At 36.2% G+C, this 27,902-nt stretch overlaps 1 protein-coding gene and 1 long non-coding RNA gene across 3 annotated transcripts; one reads left to right on the forward strand and one right to left on the reverse strand.

The window, feature by feature from the left end:
• The first annotated feature begins 1,980 nt into the window (after positions 1-1,980).
• On the forward strand, positions 1,981-14,686 carry LOC142542855 (uncharacterized). Of its 2 annotated transcripts, XM_075649722.1 has the most exons (13): positions 1,981-2,235; positions 3,509-3,627; positions 3,795-3,901; positions 4,112-4,199; positions 5,989-6,988; positions 7,070-7,138; positions 7,305-7,359; positions 7,429-7,510; positions 8,984-9,064; positions 11,548-11,652; positions 11,735-11,784; positions 12,261-12,372; positions 14,396-14,686. In XM_075649722.1, exons 1-13 carry the CDS (start codon positions 2,061-2,063, stop codon positions 14,474-14,476), a joined length of 2,124 nt encoding a protein of 707 aa, XP_075505837.1. In that variant the 5' UTR covers positions 1,981-2,060; the 3' UTR covers positions 14,477-14,686. The 2 variants fall into 2 exon arrangements, with proteins under 2 accessions (XP_075505837.1, XP_075505836.1); XM_075649721.1 differs by having other exon boundaries at positions 5,989-7,138.
• LOC142542856 (uncharacterized) lies at positions 13,189-14,389 on the reverse strand. Its single transcript, XR_012819595.1, has 2 exons — positions 13,560-14,389; positions 13,189-13,495 (listed from the first exon to the last, which is right to left on the reverse strand). It is a non-coding gene; the product is annotated as an uncharacterized LOC142542856 (long non-coding RNA).
• Positions 14,687-27,902: the final 13,216 nt, after the last annotated feature.

Raw genomic sequence — 27,902 nt, forward strand, 5'->3', positions numbered from 1 at the left:
TGGAAAACCATATGGTTATGAAACTCTTCATCAAATGGAAGAAAAAATTTCTTTATATCAACAAGAAATTAATAATCAACAAGAAAAGGAGAAAGCCTCTATGAGTCCTTTCAAGATTCTTACTCAGAAATATTCTGAAATATATTCAAAAGACAAAATGATTGAGATCTATATTGAAGAAATGAAAAAAGATCTTTTTCTAGAATATTGGAGGTTCTGATTCCAAATCAGATAAATCTATGGCGTCCGAATCTAGTGAAAATCAATTTATTCATCTCATGAAGATGCAAGATGCTCAAGACCCTGAGGATGATATTCCTCAATTTTCTCAAATAGATGACATTTTTGAGAAATTGAAAAATTCTTTAAAAGACAATATTAAAGATGATTAAGCTTATCAGGAGAAGAATCTGCAGTAGGTGAAATATCACATCTTATCATGACATATCGTGACAAAAAATGGGTGGCATATCACTTTTACTTTTTGAATTTTGTAACCATGTTACTATTTGCTTTAAAGCATTTACTGTTTTTATTTTAAGATGGAATCCGAGGTTTGATGTCTGGCTCTTCTATCTATAAATAGGTTCATTCTGTGTCTTTAGAAGGACACGGTTGAGTTTGCTCCCCTCTATTCTCTCTCTTGTAAAAATCCTTCTGAAGCTTATCAATAAAATATAAAGTTCTGGTAACAACTTTGTAAGTTCTTACTGTTTTTATTTTCTATTTTTATTTACTGTTTTTTTTTTTAATTTCTATTTTCATAAGTTTAGCCTGAATGACAGGCTAAAGTATTTGTGCTAAATTATTACCTTACTATGACATGATCTATATTTATTTGTTCTTAAGATCAGATTGAGATAATAAAAGATCTATTTAAATTTTTGGAATTTAATGTAATATAAGAGTCTTTGGTTAGAACATAAGGTAAAGAGATGAACCAGGAAATGGTAAACACAAGGTTCGAGTTTAACCAGGAAAAATAAATTCATGTTGTAGCCCTTTAGCCTGCTTAGCCGAGAAATGGCGTTTAAGGCGTTCATGGGTGATTTTTTATGAATTTATGATTCTGAGGTGGACCTCGGTAAAATCCTCTGTTGTTTAATTTCTTTGCTATATCTTTTATAAATCCTTTTATGTTTTGTAAAAGTTCTAAATATGAATCTTATATTCATTTTATTCTGGGATTTAAATTCTTCCTTTTCTTAGCTCAATAAGAGTTGAAGATGGTATATAGGCTGGAAACCAATAACCTCCATGTGTGCGAAAGCCACTAAGGAAAAAGTTTGGTATAACAACGCCACGTATCATATTCCGTTGAATAATGATAACAAAACATTAAATTTTAAAAGAATATTAAATTATCTAATTTAAGACTTAGATAAATAAATAATATTTTCATGTAAAATTCGGGTATTTTTTTAAATAACTTTACATTACGTGATATATGCCTTTATTATAATCAACATTATTTATTATTATTATTATTATATAAAATTAGAGAATCTTACTAATTTTTTTAATTAAGTGTAATTATCATGATAAGTGTGACATATTCAAAGACAAAATGAAAATAAAAAATTGCCAACTTTCTTCGAATATTCTTACAAACTTAATACAGTTTTTTCTTATCTTTTGTCAAATTTATACGTAAAATTTTTGTATATACGTATAATATGTTGAGTAGGTCTGTTGTGAGACGGCCGTTAATCTTCAACTTTATCGATATTTAAAATAAAAAGTAATACTCTTAGCATAAAAAGTAATATTTTTTCATGGATGACCCAAATAAAAGATATATCTCACAAAATACAACCCGTGAGATCGTCGCATAAAATTTTTACTTAATATGTTAGTATTTATAGATTAATTAATTTAGTCTATCGTTGAATGATTTAATTAATAATTAATTTTTAATCTAAATTATTATATATTGTTGTTAATTATGAATTCACCTCCTCACCATCTATCTGCTTTTGACTTTGTAGAAATGGAAAAAAAAAAAAAATGAAATCGATAAACCAAAATCGGTAATTACAAAATTGTTTCCTGGAAAATAAATGGATTCTTCTTCTTCGAGCTCCGCCGCGGCTCAGCCGCTGCCTGATGACGAGGCAAAGAGGGGAGAACACGAAAAAGAGATGGTGCACCGAACTAAAGTCGTACAATTTTTAGGACGAACGACTCCGATCATTCTCCAGAACGACAATGGACCTTGTCCTCTCCTCGCTATCTGTAATTTCATCCATAGGGATTTGTAATAATTGCGGTTTATGCATGCGTCAGAATATCTGTGTTTTTTATGGTTTAGGAAGATTTTGATTCTTTGTTTGGAGGAGAAATGCTAGAAATCGGAAATTTTAATGGAACTGTGAGTTAAATTTTATTGACCCCACTCTCCATTCGAGGGAATACTTGCGAATATCAGTTTGTTTTAGAGGTGTGGGTTGAATTGGTGACGTTTGGGCAAAGAGTAAGAAATGAAAAGTAGTTGCAAAAGAAGCTTAATTGCACCCCAGAACTCGATAGTTTTTTGGATTTAAGAGTGTGACTAGGTTGGGTATTTAATTTTAACATAATACTGTTAGACCATTCGTGGCTTTTTATTTTATATTTTATCACGTGGCTCATCAAGTGAATGTTGGTAGCACCTTGGAATTGTCTTGGCTGTTGGCACTAGTCTGAGTATGAACGAATTGTTCTCACGACTTAACAAGCAAGCATTTTTGAGATCGTGAAAAATGGTTGTATGCTTCATACATATCAAATTTTGGTTATTTTCGAGGAAAGACTTTGTATAATTTTTTGAATTGTTGATTTACTAATTTCTGTTTTCATTACACTAATTGCAAATCGAATCTTCCATTTATTTCAATTTGGTACTTGCTATTGGTGACTCTTGTTTTACATATTCAAAGCATGTCATCACGATCTATATTGGGCCAATTGTGTGCTCCCATTAGGCATGACTTGGCACTTGGGAAGTTTAGTGAGTTATTTGGACATTGAATTTTTTCGGTCTAGTTTGGATTAAAGTCCAGTAATTGATCTGAAGTTGGAAATTAAGGAGCGGGGTTAGATCTTGTTGAACCTCATTTGTCTCTGAAGGAATTTTTATGAAAAAACTCTGCCGTTTGTTTTATCAACCTATTTGTTCAACTACGAGTTACTTGGCACATTATTAGTACTTTCTGCTTTTTTTCTCGGTCCTTAATAATTGTTCAAAGATGGTGAATCCTTACTGCCAGAATGGATTATTTTAGTCTATTTTAGATTTGGTATGTTGGCATAGCATGTTTTCATGACTTTGGATCAAGAACATATTCTTACCTATTGGATGATAATTGTTTATAGTGTTGTATTTGACATCTTAATTGTCTAATTTATGAACAAACTGTCTAAAATTTGTACTCTTTGAGTGTATGCAATGGTATTCTTATGAAATACCTGAATTTTGTTTTTGTTTGTAGTTTCTGTCCTATTAATTTGATGTTTTGTGTTACAATAGGTAACGTTCTTTCCCTGAAGAACAGCCTAAATTTGAGTCCAGATATTCCTGAGGTTTCACAGGAGAAATTGCTTTCACTTGTTGCTGAGCGGTTGATTGATTCAAACAGTAACATTGAAGTAAACACATTTGGTGCATTCTTATCTTATCCATTTATTAACATTGACAAATTGTATACATATTATTCTTTTGGTTATGTTTACATCGCTTTACAAAACTTAAGCGATCATTTTTTAGGTTTTCCTTTCTGAATTTGATTGGTTTGACCTTGCTAACTGTTCGGCAGAACAAAGATACTGGCTATGTTGAAAATCAACAACAGAACATTGCAGATGCAATTGATTTACTTCCTAGACTGACAACTGGAATTGATGTGAATTTAAAATTTAGGAGGTAGAATAGTTCTTATTATCTTTTTATTATTCGTCAAAGATTACATTCCACTATTATATGTTAGAGGTTATGTTGGCGGTGGTCCTGGTGCACTCATTTAATATGCATAATATTGAAAGAAAAATACTATTTTCGTATCTATTTTGATTTGAACGAGAGTATCCTTTGTTTATCATTGTAAATTTGACGGGCAAATGTTGTATTTTGCAGAATTGATGATTTCGAGTTTACCCGAGAGTGTGCAATATTTGATTTGTTGGATATTCCACTCTATCATGGATGGATTGTTGATCCACAGGTATGCATCTTGTGCCACACCAATCAACAACAGTGATATTTAACTTTTGAGTATTAAATACTTCCACTGTTATTTTCTTAGTTGAGTTTTATCATCTTATTCACTTCCATTCTCCTGAGGCATTTTATGTTCTGTATCATTCGGTTAATAAGTGTTTTAATGGCGGTGGAAAATATTTTGCAATTATGGCTTTTCAGAGATTACATATACTTATTTTCTCTGTCTTGGTCATCTATAATGCTGTGTATTTTTGTATGCATCGGAGCTCCAGATTGATAAATAACATTTGATGTATTTGGTTTACTTAAGTGTGCTGCTTGGAAGCAGCCTTCTCAATTTTATAGTCAATGATTCTAGACTCAAAGAAAAATGAACAAGGCTATTAACAGAGCAAAGCTCTAAAGTTGATTTTTAGCCTGCACTCAATCTTTAGATTTTTTTCTCCCATAGCCTGTATCTTCCCTTTTCTCCTCCTTGCACAGTTTCTCTCACGATGATCCAAAAGGCATGCAGTAAATCAAGATCCATAAAACTAGTCTGAGAGTAATGTGTTTTAATGATCTTCATTGACTTAACCATGTTTGAATGCAAACTATGCTTTGAGTGGAACCTCTGCTTTAAAATCTTGGGTTTTGTATTGGGTGATTTCTCTCATTCCAAAGGTGATATAGTGTGAAGATTCGTTGTATTAGTTTAGGTGCCAACCTACTATGCGTAATTGCATCACAGAGATGCAATGTCGAGGAGTATTGTAATTGGCAAAGGGCGACTTGGGACTCAGACATGAAATTTTATGGTTATATTAATTAATTATTCTTTTAAGTGATGCCAAAATTAATGGATATTTTCAAATTCTGAGCAATTTCATTTTGTTGCATGATTGAGTTGACTCGTGTTCAATCCCAGAAGCTTTCCCTTTAATGGTATGAGATTAAAATGTTTGAAGTGTAATATCTGAATGTAGGTATATGAATCTAAATTAACTCAAATGAATGATGCATAGCTCAGAATATCCAAACACGAAAAACTTGATTTTCTGCCAGGCCGAGTTGAACGGTAAAACGAGTAATATGCAACGATGTTGTTCCCCATCCAGAGACCTAAAAAATCAATGAAGTCATACCAGGGAATATCGGGATCTGAAAATACGTAGGCGTAGCAAAGAAAGAACGTGGCCGAGTTGTTCGACCATTTGTATTTTTATAGTGTTTCTTGTTTGTTAAAACTTAGTTTTTCTTGCCAAGCTAATTATTCTATTCAAACACGTTATATCTCAAACATTCTTTCCTTTAATAAAGTGATTGGCAAAGAAAAACATATATTATGCACTAAAAGTCAACCTTGTCAACAAAACTAGAATGTCAAGTGGTTTGAAAAAGTGACTGAAATATTTTGATTTGTGGTTCGCATGAATACACAGTTCTTACAACCATTTTTCTTTTGGACGTTAAATATTTATTGGATGCCAAAATTGTATTAATTGGCGGATGATAGAGGAGTACATGTGAATCTGATTATTGATTCAAGGTCTTCAAATGTCAAGAACACAGTTTCAGAAGAAAATGTTTTGGTGATATTTTCATTAGAATTAAGGTGGAGTGTAAAAGTAGTGACAGTTGTGGTTCTTTGGTTTTTGGATATCTTTTAATGATGTTAGTCGGATGCTGAAACTTAGTAATCTCTCCTGGTATGGTGTAATGGCATCTGGCTGTGCTTATACCGTGCTTCAAAATCTCAGGCACACCGTGCTTATATTTTAATGATGGTTTCTTCTGTTGATGTGTTTCAGTACCATGAAACTGCTGATGCTATTGGTTCAAAATCATATAACTTTCTCATGGGTGAGCTTGTTTCATTAGACACACAAACTTTGGAGAAGAATGATGAGAAAAGGAATCAAGAAGGTGATAGTGTTGATTTTGTGGCTGCAACCACTGAAACTCTTGGAGTGCCTTCACCTTGTCTTTCCCGAGGCCAATCCTTTAATAATTCTCCTCATAGATCAAAAAAAGGAGACATTGAGGAAGATAGTGTTGATTTTGTGGCTGCAACCACTGCAACTCTTGGAGTGCCTTCACCTTGTCTTTCCCGAGGCCAATCCTTTAATAATTCTCCTCATAGATCAAAAAAAGGAGACATTGAGGAAGAAGCGGAGCTCCTCAGAGTCCTCAAGTTGTCAGAGGCCGAAACTTCATATCCACCCGTTGGTGGTGGTGTTACTGATGTAAATTTCCCTGATATTGTACAAATTGATAAATCTGAACTGGCAACACATTCAGAAGCATTGGAAAAAAATGTTACGGGTCTTGTAAAGACAGGGACATCAATGTCAGATAATATCAGCATTCTGAACAATGACATTGTAGATCTAAAACACCCTGAAGCAGTTTCATTGGAAACTGATTGTTCAATCTCAAATGCTTATCCCCAAAACTTCTGTACTCAACCTACTCTTGAAGAATCTACTAGACATTACGAAAATGTGGCTGAAAACACTGGTTCTGGAGCTGATAATGAAAATGTTCATTCTGTTTCATTTAAACAAGATCCTTCGTCTGTCTCTGATAGCTTTCGAGATAAATCCAGGAGTGAGCATGCTCAGAGTGACTTCACTTCCACTGCTGGCTCAGAGGAACCAAGAGAGAATCAAAATGGTTTTAAAGCAGGAGATTCTTCTAGCGTGTTGACCACCACCATTGTTATGGATTCATCTAGCAGCATTTTGCATGGCGGGGATGAGCCTAATGTATTTATTCCAAGTGTCGACGGTGGTGAACCCATTTATGAAGGTGAAGAACGCATATTGAAGCCAGAAATTGTTGTTTATGAAAATCGAGAACCTGTTTATGAAGGTGAAGTGATTCTTGCAGAGCAATTGGATAAAGATGGTTTGGATGGCAGTGACCTTAACAGCAAAGACAGAATATCTATAAGACAAGGTGAGACTGCCCCAACTGAATGAAAACATCGATTAATTAGTGTTCAACCTGGTTTATTTGTTCCACTGGAAAAAGTGACACTGTCATTCTCGTTTAATTATTTTAATTCTTAAAGATGTAGTATGTCTTTGTTAATTCATCTTGTCGTTTTGTATTGATTCATTAGGGGAACTGATCCAGAAGTTTATGAAGAACAGCGCTAGTCAGTTGACTAAATATGGGTATGTTTGTTTGCTGTGTTGCCCCATGGCTTAGAAGATTAGTTTCTGATTTTTGGTTGTCTTCTGCAGCCTATTTTGCTTACAAGACAAAGTGAAGGAACGTGAGCTTTGCGTGTTTTTCAGAAATAATCATTTCAACACTATGTTTAAGGTTAGTGTGCAGCAATTAGATTGTACAGCTATATATGTTTCCACTAGCAACTGTTTTCTTGATCCCCAAATAATCTGTTGCAACATGTTGACTAAGTTTATACTGTGTATTAGCAACTATTTTTTTATTGATTGAGATATTCATCATATTAGTATAACTGTGCCTGGAAGATGCTCACTTTTCTGGGGTTGATGTATCGGTTTGGATAATGATAAAATTACCCTTTTCTCTTGGCGGTTGATGACATGCCTACATCACTAGGTCCAGGGTTTTTAATACGGGACGAAAGATTATGGATACGAAATCTACTCTTTGCCCCATCTTGGAATTTGAAAAACTATAGAAGTGTGGCTCCATAATTTAAGAAGTCAAGTTGCCATAATATATCAATATGACTTTTCCTGTTAATTCTTGTTGATTGTTCAAGTTTCGGGAGAAAATCATAATCGTTTTCTCCTAAAGTCTGATCGGATGAGAAACATTTTGCAGCATGAGAAAATATCAATATGGTATATTTGTTCATAGGTTTTCATGTTTATGGCTGGAAACACAAGTTCTCTCTTTTTAGTCAAATTGTCACACTATGGTGGAACCATTAATTTTATGTTTAAGACTATTGTTCCTTTGTATGTGACAAAAAAATGAAGTTCCTACAAGAGTTGGTTGTTATTTGTTATTCTATATATATTGGAATTCTTTGTATAAATTTAATTATATTGTAATATCACCGATAGTATCTATGTTGAAGTTTGTCAATTAATCTAAAAACCAACATCGTTTGAAATGAGTGATAGGGGTTGTAACCTACACTTATATGGATTTTTTAATCTAAATTTTCTACTACATTTGTTTATTTTACAGAAATTATTGATGTTGAAGACTTGAAGCTTCTCAAATAATTTAAACATTCACACCATTTGAAATGAGTGATGGATAGATATCGTATTTAAATGCTGAATAAAAAATATGATACCAATTGATATTTTCAACTGTTATGACAACCTAAATGTTAACTAAATGCATTTTATTGATACTTGGTGTTAATAACTCATCGAATGTTAATTTTTAAAATTAAAAATCTCTTCTGAAAGTTCAATGAGTAAGCGGTAAAGCTACTACATGCTTGTTTTGCGGAGTGTAACAATTTTATTATGCCCTCATTCACAGTTATGTTTCTTGAAATCTTTTTAGGTACAGAAAAATGTCTTAAACGTGGAAAAAATCATAAATATACCATTGACTATAAAATGAGTGCTCATCTATCTATCAATACGATATTCGAATATATGAATCAATTACTACAATATTCTCACGTCTCCAAATGCTTTAGGGGATGAACATTGTGTTAATTCTAATTTCAAAATGTGCCATATGGTTTCCCCTATGTTATTTTAATGCTAGTGTTACAGCATGAGTTGTGTTTTGTTTCTTGATGCAAGTTGTTTGTTTTGTACCTTATGACTTTGTTTGCAGTATGAAGGTGAATTGTATATTTTAGCAACAGATCAAGGTTATATAAATCAGCCAGATTTGGTATGGGAGAAGCTGAATGAGGTGAGATAGCATGAAAATTATTCGTTCTATTTTTATTATTGGGTGATTTTTAATTCAGTCGTGGAAGAAAATGCCCGAATACCTCTGTTAAGATATGACAACATTATTGAAGGTATACCATGTTGTGTTTTGGTGTTCTCCACGCTGTTTGTTTCATATTTATTTTCACTTTAAGTATAAACTACTTTTTTTTTAATGAATAACATAACATTCATTAAAATAAGGTAAAAAGAGTTTTGTATAAGTACATTGCCCAAGAGATAGCAAATATCAAACCAATAGAACCAACTATACCACACCAACTACATGGGGCATACCTCGGTTCTAGAAACAAGCAAAGATGATCATGTCCACACAAACATAAAAAATAATAATACAATAAAGAGTCTATATCCAGATGACTTGGCGAACATAGAAAGTAAGGATCTTGATTTTCCTAATTATATCCTCGGGACACGACATTTCTTCTTCAAAAATATCTCGATTTGTGCATTCCAAATGTTGTAAACACATGCTGCCACTGCAATACATCTCATGATCTCAACATGAACAATGCAAAATTACCTCTATAGACTCCACGGAAAGCTTTCAGAACTGATGTTGCAGATCCCATGGTTTTACGCATGCCTAGCCATTCTTTGATGTCATTCCATATTTTCTTCGACACTAGCAAAGAATAGATGACTTGCTGATTCCTCGCTATTATTACAAAGTACACGCATCACGCATCTTGTTCTCAATTTATCATTGTTTATATTTAGTTAGGAATTTAGCGTGTGCAAACAACCACATGGCAAAATGATGCTTGGGGAGTATGCAACGTTTTCGAATGATATGTTTCCATGGTAATCACCCTTCTTTTTTAACCTAGAAATCATAAGCTCGAGCAAGACCACCATGACATCTGAACCAACTCTCCAGTTACATCCCTGCACTCTTAGCCGAGGGTTGTCTAGTAGAAGAACATACGAATTCTCAGAATTTTTTTAATCAAAAGAGACCATAACGTTTTTGCAATCAAAACATTGTTCCATGCAAATAAATTCTTAAGCCCCATGCCCCCAGCTTCCTTTGGTCTACAAAACATGTTCCACGTGATAAAAAAAGTGCTTCGGCCTTCGAGGGCCACACACTTCCTACAAATCATGTAACTGTCATCCACGACATTAGAAGGGAGTGGTAGAAGTAGAATAGATAACTAGAAGCATTCTACTCAATCTATTCAATTCGATCTTCCCGGCATATGATAGTGAATGTCTCGGTCAAGAGCTAATTTTAGCCCCAATCGCATCCACAAGTAGGCTATATTCTAAGGTGCGCAGCTTCCAATACGCAAGAGGAATACTGAGGTATCGAAACGGAAGGTGGCCAACACTAAAACATGCCACATCCAAAATGGGCTCCCTCACATCATCATCCATGCCAGCCATAAATATGTTAAGACTTCATCAAATTCACTCTCAACCCCGCCATATTACCAAAAACGATTCAAGCAATCCATTATCATAGAAACACTGCCAATATCCCCTCCGTATATGCAAGGTGTGTAATCCCCAGCTTACCACATCTCGAGTGGAACCCAAAAGATGGGGATGAAGACATGTGATTCAAAGACCTCGATAACACCTCAATACATAATGTAAACATAAAAAGGGATAACTGGTCACCTTGTATGAGGCTCGTTGAGCATGAAAGAACCCCTGATTCTGACCATTCAAAGGTATAGAATACGAGGTTATTGTGACACACTCCATGATCCATCTCACAAACCGAGAAGGGAAGTTAAATAGAATCAACACTTCTTTCAAGAATTGTCAGTCCACAATATCATATGTTTTTTGCAAATCCACTTTAAGAATACATCTTGCAGAAATTTGCTTGTGAGCATATTTCTTCAAAAACTCTTGTCCAATGCATAACGCTTCCCACTTGGTTGAAGTTATGAGACACTTCTCTAACATTTTTAGGTGATGAAACAACAACAAAATCATCAAAATATTTCAAACTTCAAACTTTGGCTATTCAGATTGTTTTAAATTTGTTTACTGAAGCATGTAAACTATATTAGGCACCTTGATGATATGCAAAAGTAAAGTTTTTAAAAAGTTAAACTATAAGTTTTCCATGGATGAAAATTCAGAGTTTCTGTATGTAGAGACTCTCCCATATGTGACATTTCCCAAAACTGTGTAGCTAGAGATCCAGCGCAAACTAACAAGTTACTAATTTTTTCATGATTACAACTGAAACACAAATCATGGAGGGGCTTTTATGGCGACATATATACCTTGAATGGACATAGTTTCTCTATTCCCTACTTTCCTTGCCTAAACCTTGTTGTGTATGTTGATATTATTATGCTTTGCTTGTTGGATGGTGTTCCTTAGTGTCTAAAGAACACGAGAGTTGAGGTCAGCTTCTTTTCTTTTAGACTGGGTATTTCATCCATGCTTCACATCTCATAACTTGATTCCCATGATCAGGTGAATGGTGATACGGTATTTATGACGGGAAACTTTAAGGTATTCAAGGTGGATGACAATTCCAACAGCACATGGGATGAGCAGAATGCCATGTCTACTACTGCAGTATGGAACTTTTCGATAATCTCTGTTTCCTATGATTTCTCTTCTTTCCTTTCTCTATCAATTCTGAGGTTTTGGTTTCCAGGACTATCTAGTCGGCATTGACAGCACCCCTCGAGAACATTCAAGTTTCAAGTATTACTCTTAACTTATCTTCTACACGTTGTCCTCAAATTATCTGGTTTTGTGATGAAAAATGAAATGTCATTTTCGACCATGACCCTGTATCCCATCCCGAGTTTGATGTTCGCCAAAATGAGTCCCATGTTTTCAGTGTTTGGTTAACATCTGCTTTTATTAAAATTTGTTTTGATAGTGTGTATCATTGTTTGCGGTGTCTTTTCCTGGAAAAGGTTTTAGATTTCTCTTTGTTTGTGGGTGAAAACAATTCATATTTACTACCTATCTTGTCATTCTATACTTTATTTATTCTTTTATGGATTTGAAGCAATTCATATGGTTCCTGTGGATCTGTAATGGATTTTTATTTTCTGGGGACATCTTTTATTCACCATTCAGCTGTCATTTTCCAAATTTCAATTTCTGATAATGGGAAACCTCTTGCCATGGGAATCATTTTAAGTAAAAACTTGAATGGTTTTTTTTGGCAGTTCTGATTTGCAGTTGGCAATGGCTCTCCAGCAACAAGAATTTGAGCAACCACAGCATGATGTGCAGCAATCAGCTGTAAGTGGCAGTTCAAGGATGGTGACTGGTCCACAGGTAGTTTTGTGTTTTCCCTTTGTACACTTTCTTACGTATCTGGTGTAGTTACATTGAGGTGCCATTTAATGAATGTGCGTCTCCTTTATGTTTTCTTCTAACTGGTTTTACCATCTCTGTTAAAAAACAACGCTTGAGGTAGGATAACTCAGTGCATATTACACCAAATATAATGTAATGATGTAGATTTTTTTGCATCACTGAATGATATTTCTATTTTATTTAGGTAACAAGTGTTAACTAAATCTCTTAATGTTATGAAGTTATTTTGTAAGGGGACCGATGTCACAGGCCTTGACCTGCTTAAGCCCGTGTAACTTGTACAAGCTTACTCTTTCTTGGTTTATCAAGTCAAGGGAGTGTTTGCAAAATATATGTTTTTGTTGAAGTGATTAAATTTATAGATTATGAAAATGTTGAAAAAATTAGAAGTGGATAGTATTTGAAAATAAAAATGAAAAATTGAAAATTTTTAAAGTAGAGTTTTTGATAAATAAGTGATTATTTTTAAATAAAATAACAAAAATATCCTTGTTAGAGAACACATCTCTCTTCATTTATTTGAACGAGTGTAAAGTTTAATTTTAAATTAGACGAGAATATTGGGAATAAGAGTGTCTAGAAGAATTTTCATTTATTTTTCAAAATATTATATTCAGCTTTGAAGAAACAAAATCAGCATGAGACTGGCTTTGAGATTTTTTATTAAATTGAGCATAATCAAAAGCAAAAATTGCGGTTAAAAAACACCAAAAACTGATTTGTGAAAAATGAATAATCAATTTTTTTAGTAATTGCAAACACTTCGAGGAGATGTTGGTTAATGCTCTTAATATTGTGAAGTTATATTGTATGGACCAAAAGTGACTTTCGTGGACTTGGTTTAGCCTCCGATTGGTTGTACGAGCTAACCATGCCTTGTAAACTTAATACGCTTTTGTCCCTTGACCAATATGAGGTGATAAATTTTGAACCACTTTCCCCCATTTAAACTCTTGCTGTTCAAATTGTGTACAAACCTTCGCCATGACTATGTGGATAGAGCACCTAGAGCGGAATTCGATTTTTGTGGACCTTTTAACTTAGGCAACATTTTGTGTTAGAACTTAGATGTACTTGTGACCTTGCAGAAAGAGTGAACTAACTAAAGCCTTCCCCCTTACAACCAATTAGGGATGAGTTTTTACCTTGCTGATAGAGTGAACTAACTAAAGCCTTCCCCCTTACAACCAATTAAGGATGACTTTTTACGCATCTAACAGTTTGTGAAGGAGATGATTAAAGGAGTTAATTCTTAGTCAGATGTCGAGAGTGTGCTCAATCTCGTTCACATGTTTGGTTAGACACTTCAAATTAAGAAGTCCTTGACTTCGAGAAAAGTGGGCGTGAAAGTGGTCAATTGATGTTTTGGTGGGACTCTTGAAGGCTATTTCAATTTCAAAGTAAGAAATTGTGACGTTAAAAAAAATATAATATAGAGCTCTCGGTGCTTCTGGGAAACCCTTAAAAAATGGTTTTCAACTTTTACAACATAATATCAAACTCTTCAACTTCGGTTTTGGAAAAGAGCACTTCATAATATATGTTTGCAGAGCACCTTATTGAGCTTTGTGAACTAACACAGAGTACACGAAAGCATTGTTGGATTTTCCTTCTAGTGCCTCTTGTCGTTATAGTCCTGAACAGGTTCTGATCCCGTTATTGGAATACTTAATGGGAACAACAGCAAAAGAAATGAGCTGGTGCTTGTTTAATCTTGTTTAGCATTTCCGCAGTTATTTTTCCTCTTTTTTTTCCCTCGTGGGCGTTAGTTGAGTCACCAGATGTTACTTTGTTGTGTAATTCTCTGTTGGATGCAAACTACTGCAGTTACATTTCTCAAAACGTATAATAAGTGCAGTCCCTACACATATTTATGAAGAAGCAACCGCACGGGAAGCAATTCGACTGTTCTATTTGATCCAACAGAAAATTCCGACCTTTATTACCTCGCTCACATGCTCTGAACTTAACAAATTTTCAGGTACCACGAAGTAGTGGTAAGTATACCACCTCTTCTTCGAAGCAGGAATCAAAATCAAAAGTCAAATGCATTGTGATGTGATTACTTGTTCTGCACAAGGAACTTCCGTGAATGCTGTTATCGTTTGTTGATCTCGTAGCAATGTAAGCCAAGCTTAACACCATCATTACGTTTTTCAATGTAGATAGAAACCACATTTTTCAGCTACATAACTTGGCTTTTGTATCTCACAGTTGTAAATCTTCCATTATCGCCCTAAGAATCGAGATGTAAATGGCGTCCACTTGATTTTGTTTTCTGGTCATGGGAGTTCGGTAGATGCTACGAAAGTGTGATCTGTTATGTCATGACTGCATTTAGAGCTTCGTAACACTGTCTAGGGTATGTGCATGTTAGAAAAATCATGGATTATAAAATACTTAGAGATTAGAGTATCTATCATATATGTATTTCAATCACACTTTGGACGTAATCAGTTGGGAAAATGGTGAAAACCAGAGAGTTTTTTACGTGTTGTGTCCATGCATGCAAAATGCTTGTAGACTTTTCGGCTTTACACGACCGATCGTGGAAAATTAAAGAAAATATGACGTCGAATGTGAATTGTATATGTTACTGTGTTTCTCCTTCAAATATAACGTAAGAAAAGTAGAAAATGTTGGAAAAATTTATTTTGTGCCAACCCTTTGTACATGCACTATATATATTTATATAACTTATTCTAGCATACAATTTGGATTTATTTTACTACGTTTTGGGTCCACTCTCCACTTCTCTTCAACCTTTCAAACGCTAGCGTTACCCTCATTTCGCTGCCCAACCACCATCACCATAACTTTATTCCACACAAGAAAAATAAATTAATCGTGTGTTACCAACATATTACTCCATATATTATAATTATGTCAGACTAATATATCATTAAACGATTAATCGCGGGTGGTTTAGTGATTTTAGGACGTAAATATACGATTTTTAAGTGGAAAAAATATTATGAGTAGGTCTTTTGTGAGACGGTCTTACGAATCTTTATTTGTGAGACGGGTCAACTCTACTGATATACACTATAAAAAGTAATACTCTTAGGCTGCGTTTGGTTGGAAGGATATGATAAACTAATGATTATTATGTAAATGATAAAGAAAATGATTGTGGTAGGATTGTAATATATGGTGTAAAATAATATTATGTTTGGTAAGATTTTTAAGTGTAGGATAATTTTGAATTTTTTGATGAAAAGACAAAATTGCCCTTCCCCTTCGCGGCGGCGGCGGCGGCGGACAGAAACGACAGGAAATTTCGACCGGCGCCGGAAATAGTCGGCGGTACGTCGGCGGTCGGCCGACGACGGCAGCGGTCGGTGGCGGGAAGTGGTGGTGAGTTTGAATACAAGAGAAGGGTAAAATTGGAAAAATAGGAGGTATTAAGAGTTGGATAAATAATCCTAGGGGGTGAGGAGGTATTATTTTAACCTATCTAATATAACCTAATCATTCATAGGAGGGATTGACTTGGTTAAATAATCACGCGTACCAAACAGCTGACTAGGTAGGATAAAATAATCTATCCCGGCTAATCATCCGAACCAAACGCGGCCTTAGCATAAAAAATAATATTTTTTCATGGATGACCCAAATAAGAGATCCGTTTCACAAAATACGACACGTGAGACCGTCTCACACAAGTTTTTACCAAATATTATTTATGTATATATAAGGATGAGATATATAGGTTTTCAATCTCAATTATGAGAAATGTGTGAATATACATAATTCTTAAAATCCATTTACAACTGAAACGTTTTTTTTTCTTTGTGACGGGGTGGGCTGAGAGTGACAAGATGAGCCAACTATTTTTATCAAATAATAATAATAATAATAATATTAATATTAACATAACATATTCTTAACTCTTACGCGTATTGTCTTCAAAATGAAGTTTGTTAACAATTTAAGTACGTTTTGATTGATTGTTTGCTAAAATTCTTGAGATTATCGAAACAGGTCTAAATTCATTTGGACACGACACCATTTACTAGGACAAATAAAATATGTTTTAGAACGTACTCGAATTTTAAAAAAAAAATTCTCAAAAATAAAAAAACATTCAAAAATGAAAATGAGAAAAAATATAATTTAACAGTGTAATGCTAAAACAAATATGATGATGATATTTTATTTTAAAGTTTTTCACCACTTTTGATATCCATTAATAGGTCCATCAAGTGATTAGGTTCAAACCAGACTTTGGGTCCCCGATCCATTTCGTCTCGTCTTGGTATGTGGTCCATGATAGACATCATGTATTCTCCTATAAATACTAGGGATGAGAGCCTAATTTATTAATTCAATATATTAACTAAAGATGCTCTCTCATTTTCATCATCATTACCTGACTTGAGCGTCGCATAATCTACGTCGGTACACTTTCTCGTCCCCTTCTAACAGTTTCTTTTATGATTTCAGGTCCATAGTAGGTCCGATATCTGAATTCGGACTAATCTCATCTATCGGAATGGAAGCTATATTTCTAGTGAGTATCAACTTTTATACTTTATTAACTTTAATCCACCTCTTGAGTGTACGCATGGACCAGTTAGTAATGATTCTTGTGGTCCTAGTTTATTCATTCGCAACATATTATTTAACTTGATAGGCGATTGAGTCAATAATGTGGCGTTAATTATTTATTAATTTGTAATAATAATAAGGCAAAAATTTGTGTGAGATGGTCTCACGAGTCGTATTTTGTGATACAGATCTCTTATTTGAGTCATCCATGAAAAAATATTACTTTTGATGCTAAGATTATTATTTTTTATTGTGAATATCGGTATGGTTGACCTGTCTCACAGATAAAGATTCGTGAGACCGTCTCACAAGAGACCTACTCTAAGGCTCCGTTTGGTACGTGTGATGGGATAAGTAAATGATTAGTGTAAGGATTATTTTGTCCGACAGATACTTAAATTAATGAGAATATCAGAATATGATTTAAAATAGTAAATTCGTGTTTTATCAGAATTAAATGTTGTGCCAGATGTTACAACATCTCGGACAACATGCAGCGGAATATTATATTTTCTAACACAAATCGACTTGAAATAAATAGATGAATGAGATTAAATATGCACAAGTATTTATGCTTGTGCGGTGCCTTATGGCAAAAATTAATCACTAGAAAACTCAATCTTTTACAAAAACCTAACACTAGTGATTATGACAAAAATCAATTTCCTCAACAAGTTGAGAAAACAAATGCTTTCTAAAACAAACAACCAGAATAAAACTAAAACAAGAAAGCAAAAACGTGTTGCCAAACAGTAGATCCACGAGAAGCAATCTTCGGTCAACTTCTTCTCAGATGTTATCCGCATATATTCTCAACATTCACAGCAACACTCTATCACCCTCCTCTTCACAACACATTTCTCGAATAAGGGTTTTCTCTGAATTTCTGAACGTGCACACAGAAGTGAATATTGACCGAGAGGAAGAACCCGCAAGAAAAACTCTCCACGAAAATCTTCTCACGTGAAAACTCTTCACGAAAACTTCCCACGAAAAACAATCCGACTCCACGAAAATTCTACCCACAAACTCTCTGAATTTTTCCCACGAAAATTCTTTCTTTTAAGCTCCCAAGAAAATCACCTCCACGAAAATCCTACACGTGAACTCCTCCACTAAAACTTTCTCCCTTCTTTTTAATCTACATCTCTCTTATTTATAATTCACTTAATCTCACAAGGAAATCTACAAAATAAAGAAATCAAGAGTTAAATCAATAATATAATATCTTCAAGATCTTTACCATAAATATAATATCTAGAAAAGTCAAATCCAATATTTCACATAATCTTATCAAAAATGAAATTAGACTTAAGAAAGATATTATATTACAATAAAATCTTAACATAATTATCTAGAAAGGCAAAACCATAATTAAATATTATGTTCAATCAAATCAACAAGAAAAAGATAATATCAGGGAAATCAATTTACTATGGAAATTATATTTCCCTTCAATCTCCCCATTTTTGCCTTTCTGGACAAAATCAAATCAAACTCAATTTCTCAGTTGAACTCCAGTTAACTCCCCCTTAATGTGAAAATTTTTCTCCCCCCGAATAAAATCAAGTTAGTACGGGTGTTGGTCGTTGTGTTGGCAACACCTGCAAAAATCATTAACAGTTCATTAAAACAGAAACACATCAGAGAAGCAGAACCTTTAACAGTCCCTTGAGTTTGAGTCGCATCTTCTCCCCCTTTTTGTCCAGAATGGACATCTACCTCCATAGTCAGACGATAGTCAGAAACTAAATTCTCATAAGAGACAAGATCAGCTTTAGCTCGTAATCAGTATCCAAAATTACTGAGATAATTGCGTCAAAAATCATTTCAAAAAAAATTTCCAGAATTGAAGCCCACATCGAGTTAACACCACTGAACCATCAAAAATCGCAAATATTGGATTTCTAGCAAAAATCGGATTTTCATCGAATTTTCTCTGTTGAAATACGCATACCCTTTTGATCAACAATATTCACAATATTATGTTTATGCATGACCTATTTATGCCTAATAACAGAATGTAACGTAAATAAAAACATGAAAAAAATATTAGATATGTTTACAGATGAGGTGTTTTCACAAATGTTGGCAGCATCTTCTGACAACACGTCCAATTCCAGAAAATAATTTTGATTTTTCTGCACACTTGGAGATTTTTTTTTTATTTTTCTGACCATAGAAGTGGTAGCTCCCACACTATAAGAACGGTCTTCTTTTCGACTCCTCTAGGTAGCTTTTTCCATTTTCTTCTATTTTTCTTTCTGTATTGAATTCAGAAGAGGTAGCTCCCACACTAAAAGCACAGTCTTCATTGGACTCTTTTAGGTAGCTTTTTCCATCTTTTCTTCTGATACAGAGCATATTCATGATTGATTTTGCTTTTTACTCAATCTTTTCAAGTCACTTTTCGTATGGGACAATGTCATGGAGTACATGATCATTTTTCAACTACTTTGTGATTAAATCAGATTGTTAACCATATCCAAGTGTGTCAATTAAGATAGAATAAGGAATTGTAAGTGTAACAGAAGATTAAGCAACATCATTCCAACACATCATATCACAGAATGCATGAAAATGCAGTATGTCTAAATCCTAGAAATGCACATGCATGTTAGATGTTGTCCGAGATATTGTAACATTTGAGACAACATCCATGTATGATCAGACAGAACACATGCTGAGAGATTTCCTAAGGTTGGAGAACCTCTCAAAGTATAATGGTTTTGTGAATATATCGGTCAATTGGTTATTTGTATCAACAAATTCCATCCGAATCAATCCTTTCTCTACTAGATCTCAAATAAAGTGATGAGAATGTCAATGTGTTTGGTTCGAGAGTGTTGTACTGGGTTTTTTGAAATGTTTATTGATCTAGAATTATCACAGTACACAACTAAAGTTTCACTTGTAAATCCATAGTATTCAATCATTTGATTCATCCACAAAAGATGAGTGCAACCACTTCCTACTGCCACATATTCGGATTCAGCAGTTGAAAGTGACACAAAAAGAAACAAAATTATCAGCATGCTTTTGAGATGAGGAACCAAAGATTATATCATCAACATAGACTTGACAAATAAGAATCTCACCTTTAGATTTCTGAATAAAAAGAGTTTTGTCTACCTCACCTCGTTTGAAGCCAATTACCAGTAGATATTCACTCAATATGTGAGTATAAGGAGCTCATGCAAATAAGTCCAGCCATCTTTCTGTAATCCACTTTTTCTTTCTTTCGAGTTTGGATACCTTCATGCATACTTCCAATTATTTGAGATGATGGATGATTTTTCTGAATTTTACTTGGAATATTCTGTCCATCATCGTTATTCGTTTCGTCCTCAGTTTCAGTGACTTCAGTGTCAAGTGTTGTGTCAGATGTTGCAACATCTGGGGCAACATCTGCATTTTTCAGTGATATTGGAATTTTCAGAAACTCATCCACATCATCTTCAGCTGTTTTCTTTTTGAGATCTGCAAGGTCATCAAAAACAACATTAATGGATTCCATAATAGTCTTAGTTCTTAAATAAAACATGCGATAGGCTCGACTATTAGTGGCATATCCCAAAAACAACACTTACCACTCTTTGAATCAAATTTTGCAAGTTGATCCATGTCATTCAAAACATAGCACACACAACCAAAAACATGAAATATTTAAGGTTAGGCTTCTTTCCTATAATTATCTCATACGATGTCATAGTCGAACCACTTCTCAAATACGCCTTATTTGAAATATGACATGCGGTGTTAAGGGCTTCTGCCCAAAAACGCTTTGAAATGCACTTTGAAGTCAACATCACTCTTGCCATTTCTTGAAATGTTCTATTCTTACGTTCGGTTATCCCATTTTGTTGTGGTTTCTTTGGAGCAGAAAATTCATCTGAAATACCTTTTTTGTCACAAAAAGATGAGAATGAGGAGTTTTCAAATTCCTTACCATGGTCAGTCCTTATCCTTCTCACCTTCAAATTATGAAGTTTGTAATCCTTGTGAGCAATTTTTTAAACACATTGAAAGTGTCTGATTTCTCCCTAACGAAACTTATCCATGAAAACCGTGAGAAATCATCAACACAAACAAATGAATACTTCTTACCTCCAAAACTTTCCACTTCCATAGGACCCATAAGATCCATGTGTAGCAATTCGAGGCAACGTGTGATGTGACACGCGAGTTTGCTTACCCTTTTGACAGTCTCCACAAACATATGGTGTACTAGATGATAGGTTAGGCATACCTCGTACAGCATTGTACTTACTCAAATTCTTCAGGGTTTTGAAACTAGCATGTCCAAGTTTTTGATGCCATAGGTTGAGTTCACTAACTTCTGCATGTTTGCATGAAAGTCCTTCACCTATTTGGTAGTAATTGTTCGAAGACCTTGTACCTGTCATAATGCACAAGTTAATTTCATCAAACACTTCACACATATGTTTATCAAACTCGACATGCAAATTATCATCACACAGTTGGCTTATGCTTATCAAATTCGAATTTAATCCTTCGACATGAAGCACATTTTGGAGCTTTGGCAGTCCTTCAACACTCAAAGTACCCTTTCCAACAATTTTTCCTTTAGCTCCCCCTCCATATGTCACTCTACCACATTTTTGCTCAACATAATCGGTGAGATATTCTCGTGATCCCGTCATGTGGCGTGAGCTTCCACTATCAAAGTACCAATGACCTGCAGTATTAGTTTTCAACGAAGTATAGACAACTTTACAGTGAGTTTTTACCTTTGGGACCCAAATTTGTCTTACTGTAGGTCGATGGTGGGAGGTATTGCGGAAAGTGTTGGACAACATTCGGGGCAACATCCTGCTCGACTTTTGATTCATGCAGTCATCCCTGAGTTTAAAACAGTATGGCCTGATATGTCCAGGCTTAAAACAGTAATGACATACATACCTGCGTTTTCTTTTCCTAGGAACGGGTGCAGCATGTTGTTTTCTTGGTGGAGAACTTTTGCTTGATGGCTCGGGTTGTGAATGTGTAGATATATCAGTTTTTCCTTTCACAAAGACTGTTGATTTGGAACATTCACCAATTTCAAACACACCGTCTTTGAAATCTAAGCCCTTCTTGTCATCTCTTCCCATCGAGAGTATGGATTCAAGCTTTGATGTGCTCGAATTAAACTTGGACAATGTTTCAGTTGCCTTTTGAAGTTCTTCTTTGGTCTTTCCCAGTTCTAAGTCTTTTTTGCACAGAATTACTTCAAGTTTGGCAACCACGGCTCTTAGATCAGTGTTTTCCTTTACAAGAGTGGAGTTGAGCTTGTTTCTTTTGGTCCAATCATCAAACAATTCTTCATAAAGCTTTTGAACACTCTCAAGAGTCATCTCTTCATCATCAGCTTCTGATTCATCATCTCCACTCGAATTTCCAGAAGTTGTATATTTCAAACACACTGAATTTTTGCAGATATTGCGGTCAGGTGTGGCAACACCTAGGGCAACACTTAAAGGATTCACTTGCAACCAGCATTTTTCTTCATTCCTTGGTCGAAACTGTTGTTGGACATGAGGTTTAGGAGCTGGTGGTCGAAGTGCTCCGTTTGCAAGTGACGTTGCAAAGGCCCTAGAACTCCTTGCTTGAAAATTTGCGGAAAATTAAAAATTTTTCTTTTATAATAAATGGAGTGCCTCATTCATAAAATCAACTGATAACTCAAGTTCAATGTTTAAAATATAGCAGCGGAAGAAAATAAAGTTTGTCGAAAATAACAATTTAGAAATATTCAACAGCTGATAAAATGTCTGAGCATAAAAAGTGGCAAGTGCTGAAACTGAGGTCCTCGGGTGCCACTACTGCCGACCCAAGCTGGCTCACTGGTCCCCGCCCTCGGCCCTGGCCTCATCAGTACCTACAACAATCAAGTCTAGTGAGCCTAAAGACTCAGCATGCAAATATCGTAGGTAACGAGTAAATACTGAAGTAAAATGTGCATGGGATAAAATATCATGTCATGAGGCATACTGAAAATAACTTGTACTGAGAAATTATAATACGTGCATAACTGAACTGAAATCATAGTAAAAATGTTTGCTCCTTGGAGCCCTGTACTGAAATAACTGGTAAAAATTTTCTGTTAAGATTATGGTCTACGCCTGTGGCCCCTGCACTGAACTGAACTGATCGGTAACTGGCTACCGGGGAGTATCAAACTGAACTGAGCTGGCCGGTCACTGGCGACCGGGTGGTACCAAACTGAACTGATCGGTCACTGGCGACCGTATAAAATAATTCTCCCATAATAGTGAATTGACCACAAGCCATATCGCATAAATTTCAAAAATAAGTATTTTCTATTTTCATGCACGTAATATAATTAATTGGCATAATGAAAAATCCTGTAATTTTACCAACTGGATTGGGTTGGATCGTCCCCAGGCTCGCTGCAACCTAACTGTCGTGAAGAATATGCAATAGCTTAAACTTGACCAACTATGCAATTTACGTTTGAAAATGCGACAATTACGTCTACCGACTTCGTATTTAATCATGACTCCGAACCAACCCGAACCAACACTGAACCGACGTATAGTCATGATTAAAATACGTTTAAAATTATGACTAATGCTCCTAAAATGATGAGGGTCGAAATCTAGGTGAAATGGAGGCCAAAACATGAAACGCTCTTTCTAGAGTCAATTTGGCACATCGCACCGTAAATTCTCGTACGACCTCAAAAATGATCCGAATCACAAACGGTCAAAAACACGACCTTCCAAACTCAAAGGGGCACTGTCCAGTGCAAGGCCATAGGCTAAAAGCCAAGCGAGAACTCGAACGAGCCACCGAACCGACACAGCAACTTACTGTAAAATTTCAGCAACTGTACCATTGCGTAACTTGTGTTGTTTTCGAGACTACCGGCCATTGGAGGCGTGAACCACCGACCAGAGACTCTTACCAACATCCCAAGGAGTGATTTGAACCATGGCTAAGGGCCCTAGGCCAGCCACAATCCGCGTCACACCATAACTCAACCGAAACTCCAACCGAGAACCAACGTGCGTGCGTGTGTAGTGTTTTGCTTTGATCGATGTCTTGCGTCGTTCCAGTGGCCATTTGATTGACCATGGCACGATCTAGACATCTAAGAGCATGGTATGAACCGTGGCTATGGGCCATAGGCCAACCAAGATCCATACCAAGCAACCCAAAACCGAAATGCATATGCTGAAATTTGAAGGGGCCGAAGGGACATGGGGCTGTTGTGATGTTTTTATTAAAACCGATGAGCCATGGACCAAGCCACCAAAAGGGAGACTTAGTCACGTCTTAGACATGCTAGGGGAGTGATCTAACCATGGCTATAGGCCCTTTGGGCAGCCAAGATCAGATCCTTCTTCCTTGCCATCAAAACTGAATTTCGAAACTCATAATGGACCAAATGAGAGGTTGCTGGCCATTTCTGAATTTCCAGCAACCAGGGGCTTGAACGAACGGACAAATCTGATCCTAATGCATCCTATTACGTGTATAGATGTCACCTTGGGAGCCTGGAGTCGAACCATCCACCTGAATATACACAAACAAGCACAACCGTGAAGAGTATCATGAAGGGGCCGAAATCTGCACTTTGTATTTTTCTGAAAATTCTTGATATATTTCGGTTATGCTATAAAATGATGATCATGTAACGTTAAAAATATGATAATAGGACTTGATTGAGGTTTTGAAAGGATCTAGACATGCCTTGGTTATCGTTTGAAATAGAAACGAAAAGAAGAGACGAGACGGCGCGGAGGAGACGGAGTTGCTTGCTTCTCTACCTTTCTTGGCTCTCGATTTTTCTTGCCTTTCTCCCTAGCTATGGCTCACGATTTTCTAATCTGAATACACTCTAAATTTCAAAAAGGAAAGGGGAGAAATGATGGTTATGAAGGTGAGGAGAAGGGTGCACTATAATAGGATCATATCAAGACTAAGTCTTCTCATTTGAATTTTGAATTCTAGTTTGATATCAAAAGATTTGTTGGTGCTTGCTAGGTGTAGTGGCCGATTATTTCCATCCTAATCTAGACTAGGATCATGCTAATTAATTAATAAATGGAGGTTGATAGATAATTGGAATTATTAGCATGCTATAAGATGGCAAAGAATTGGTCAAGGGTGAGTTGGCAAATGAGTTGATCAAAAATCTAAGGGGGCCGAAATTTTAGAAAAAAAAAAGGTAGGGGAGATGTTGATTATCTAGTCAACTAATAATCCTTAAAAGCCTTACTAATCTTTTAATTAATTTAGTGAGCTAACCCCTTAATTAAGCAACTTAAATGGGCTTATTTCTTAATCACCTCAAGCAACTTAAATTAAATCCTCACACCTTCTTTTTAACTTAAATGAACTTACTTGCTAGCTAAATTAACTTCTGGAAATATTTCTCAAATCTTAAATTCTATCTCAAAACTCCCACCCCAGTCCGGCCTCAATGAAATAACTGAAATGCTAAAAATCAAACTACTGAACTGAAATAATAAATAATTAACTTCAAAGAAATGCATTTAAAATAATCATGCAATGAAGTCAATTAATTTTTAAAAATATAGAATTATGCATGGCTTATACGTCTACTGATTTACGGGTTCTACAATCCTTCCCCCCTTAAAATAAATTTCGTCCTCGAAATTAGAACTCACCGAATAACTCGGGGTAACGCTCCCTCATCTCTGACTCAGACTCCCACGTAGCTTTCTCCTCAGAATGGTTAAGCCATTTGACTTTGACTCGCTTAACCAGCTTGTTCCGAAGCTTCTTCTCCTGCCTGTCTAGGATCTGCACGGGTCTCTCCTCATAAGATAAGTTCGGAGTAAGCTGCAACGGCTCGAAATTCAGCACATGCGAAGGATTTGCCATATACTTCCTCAGCATGGAGACGTGGAACACATTGTGTACTCCGGCCAGATTCGGCGGAAGAGCCACACGATACGCTAGCGTCCCAACTCTGTCGAGGATCTCAAACGGTCCAATGAATCTCGGACTGAGCTTCCCTTTCTTGCCAAATCTCATGACACCCTTCATAGGTGCCACTTTTTCAAAGACATGATCGTCCACTGCAAACTCTAAGTCTCTTCTCCGCTGATCGGCATAACTCTTCTGTTGGCTCTGAGCAGTCCTCATCCTATCACGGATCTTGGCTACTACCTCTGCTGCCTGCTGAACAATCTCTGGACCCAACTCTGCTCTCTATCCTACTTCATCCCAATGAACAGGAGATCTACACTTGCGTCCATACAGCGCTTCATACGGAGCCATACCTATAGACGACTGGAAACTGTTGTTATAGGTGAACTCTACCAATGGTAAGTTCGACTCCCAACTCCCGGAGAAATCAATGACGCAAGCACGGAGAAGATCCTCTAAGATCTGAATAACTCGCTCTGACTGCCTATCTGTCTGCGGATGGAAAGCTGTGCTAAACAGCAACTTCGTACCCAAAGTCGAATGCAAACTCTTCCAAAATGAGGAAGTAAATCTGGGATCTCTGTCAGATACGATTGAAACTGGAATACCATGGAGTCGGACTATCTCTCGGATATACAGCTCTGCTTACTGAACCATGGTGAAAGTCGTCTTAATAGGCAAGAAGTGCGCTGACTTGGTAAGACGATCTACAATCACCCAGATAGCATTCGATCCTCTGGCTGACCTCGGCAATCCGGTCACAAAGTCCATTGTAACATTCTCCCACTTCCACTCGGGAATAGGGAGAGGCTTGAGCAAACCTGCTGGTCTCTGATGCTCGGCCTTCACTAACTGGCAGGTCAGACACTCGGACACAAAACGTCTGATGTCCTTCTTCATACCAGGCCACCAATACAATAGCTGCAGATCCTTGTACATTTTCGTACTCCCTGGATGAATAGAGTACGGCGACGTATGGGCTTCTGATAAAATATCTGCTCGAATAGAATCACTGCTAGGAACCCATATCCTGTCTCGGTATCTCACAATACCATCACTGACTGAATACAAGACACTGCCCTTGGCTTCATCTCTCTTCTTCCACTGTGCCAATTGCTCATCTGCTGACTGACCACTGCGAATACGGTCCAAAAGGGAAGACTGAATGGTCAAGGTAGATAGACGAGGAACTCTACCTCGAGGATAAGTCTCGAGATCAAACCTCTGTATCTCAAACTGAAGAGGTTTCTGAATCGTCAAATGAGCCATCACTGCGACTTTTCTGCTCAATGCATCCGCAACTACATTAGCTTTACCCGGGTGGTAGCTAATGTCACAATCGTAGTCTTTCACAAGCTCCAACCAACGCCTCTGACGCATGTTCAGCTCCTTCTGCGTAAAGAAATACTTGAGGCTCTTGTGGTCGATAAAGATCTGGCATTTCTCTCCATATAGATAATGCCTCCAAATCTTCAAGGCAAAAACTACGGCCGCCAATTCTAGATCATGGGTAGGGTAGTTCTTCTCATGAGTCTTCAACTGTCTAGAAGCATAAGCTATTACTTCCCATGCTGCATCAATACGGCGCCAAGACCGAGCTTCGAAGCATCGGTATACAGTACAAACTCACCGGACCCTGACGGCACGGCCAAAACTGGTGCTGAGATAAGAGCTTGCTTCAAAGTATCGAAGCTCTTCTGACACTCCTCGCTCCAAACAAATTTCACATTCTTCTTGGTCAGTGCTGTGAGTGGAACTGCAATCGAAGAGAACCCCTTAATGAACTTCCAATAATATCCTGCTAAGCCAAGAAAACTGCGGATCTCTGATGCATTCTGAGGCACAACCCAATCTCTGACTGCTGCAACTTTTGCTGGGTCTACGTCAATACCACTGCTAGAAACGATGTGGCCTAAGAACGCCACCTTCTCTAACCAGAATTCGCATTTACTGAACTTTGCGAATAATTTGTGCTTCTGCAATGTCTGCAACACTGTGGTCAGATGTCTGCT

This window comes from Primulina tabacum, chromosome 4, assembly GCF_025594145.1.
Source record: "Primulina tabacum isolate GXHZ01 chromosome 4, ASM2559414v2, whole genome shotgun sequence".
Lineage (NCBI taxonomy): Eukaryota > Viridiplantae > Streptophyta > Magnoliopsida > Lamiales > Gesneriaceae > Primulina > Primulina tabacum.

What these genes read in the sequence shown, in the direction of transcription:
- LOC142542855 (XM_075649721.1), top strand. Translation starts at nt 2,061, where the DNA reads ATGGATTCTTCTTCTTCGAGCTCCGCCGCGGCTCAGCCGCTGCCTGAT. An exon ending in CAGAATATCTATAAGACAAG is followed by an intron (nt 7,139 to 7,304) that starts GTGAGACTGCCC and finishes TTGATTCATTAG; the next exon opens with GGGAACTGATCCAGAAGTTT. An exon ending in CGAGAACATTCAAGTTTCAA is followed by an intron (nt 11,785 to 12,260) that starts GTATTACTCTTA and finishes TTTTTTTGGCAG; the next exon opens with TTCTGATTTGCAGTTGGCAA.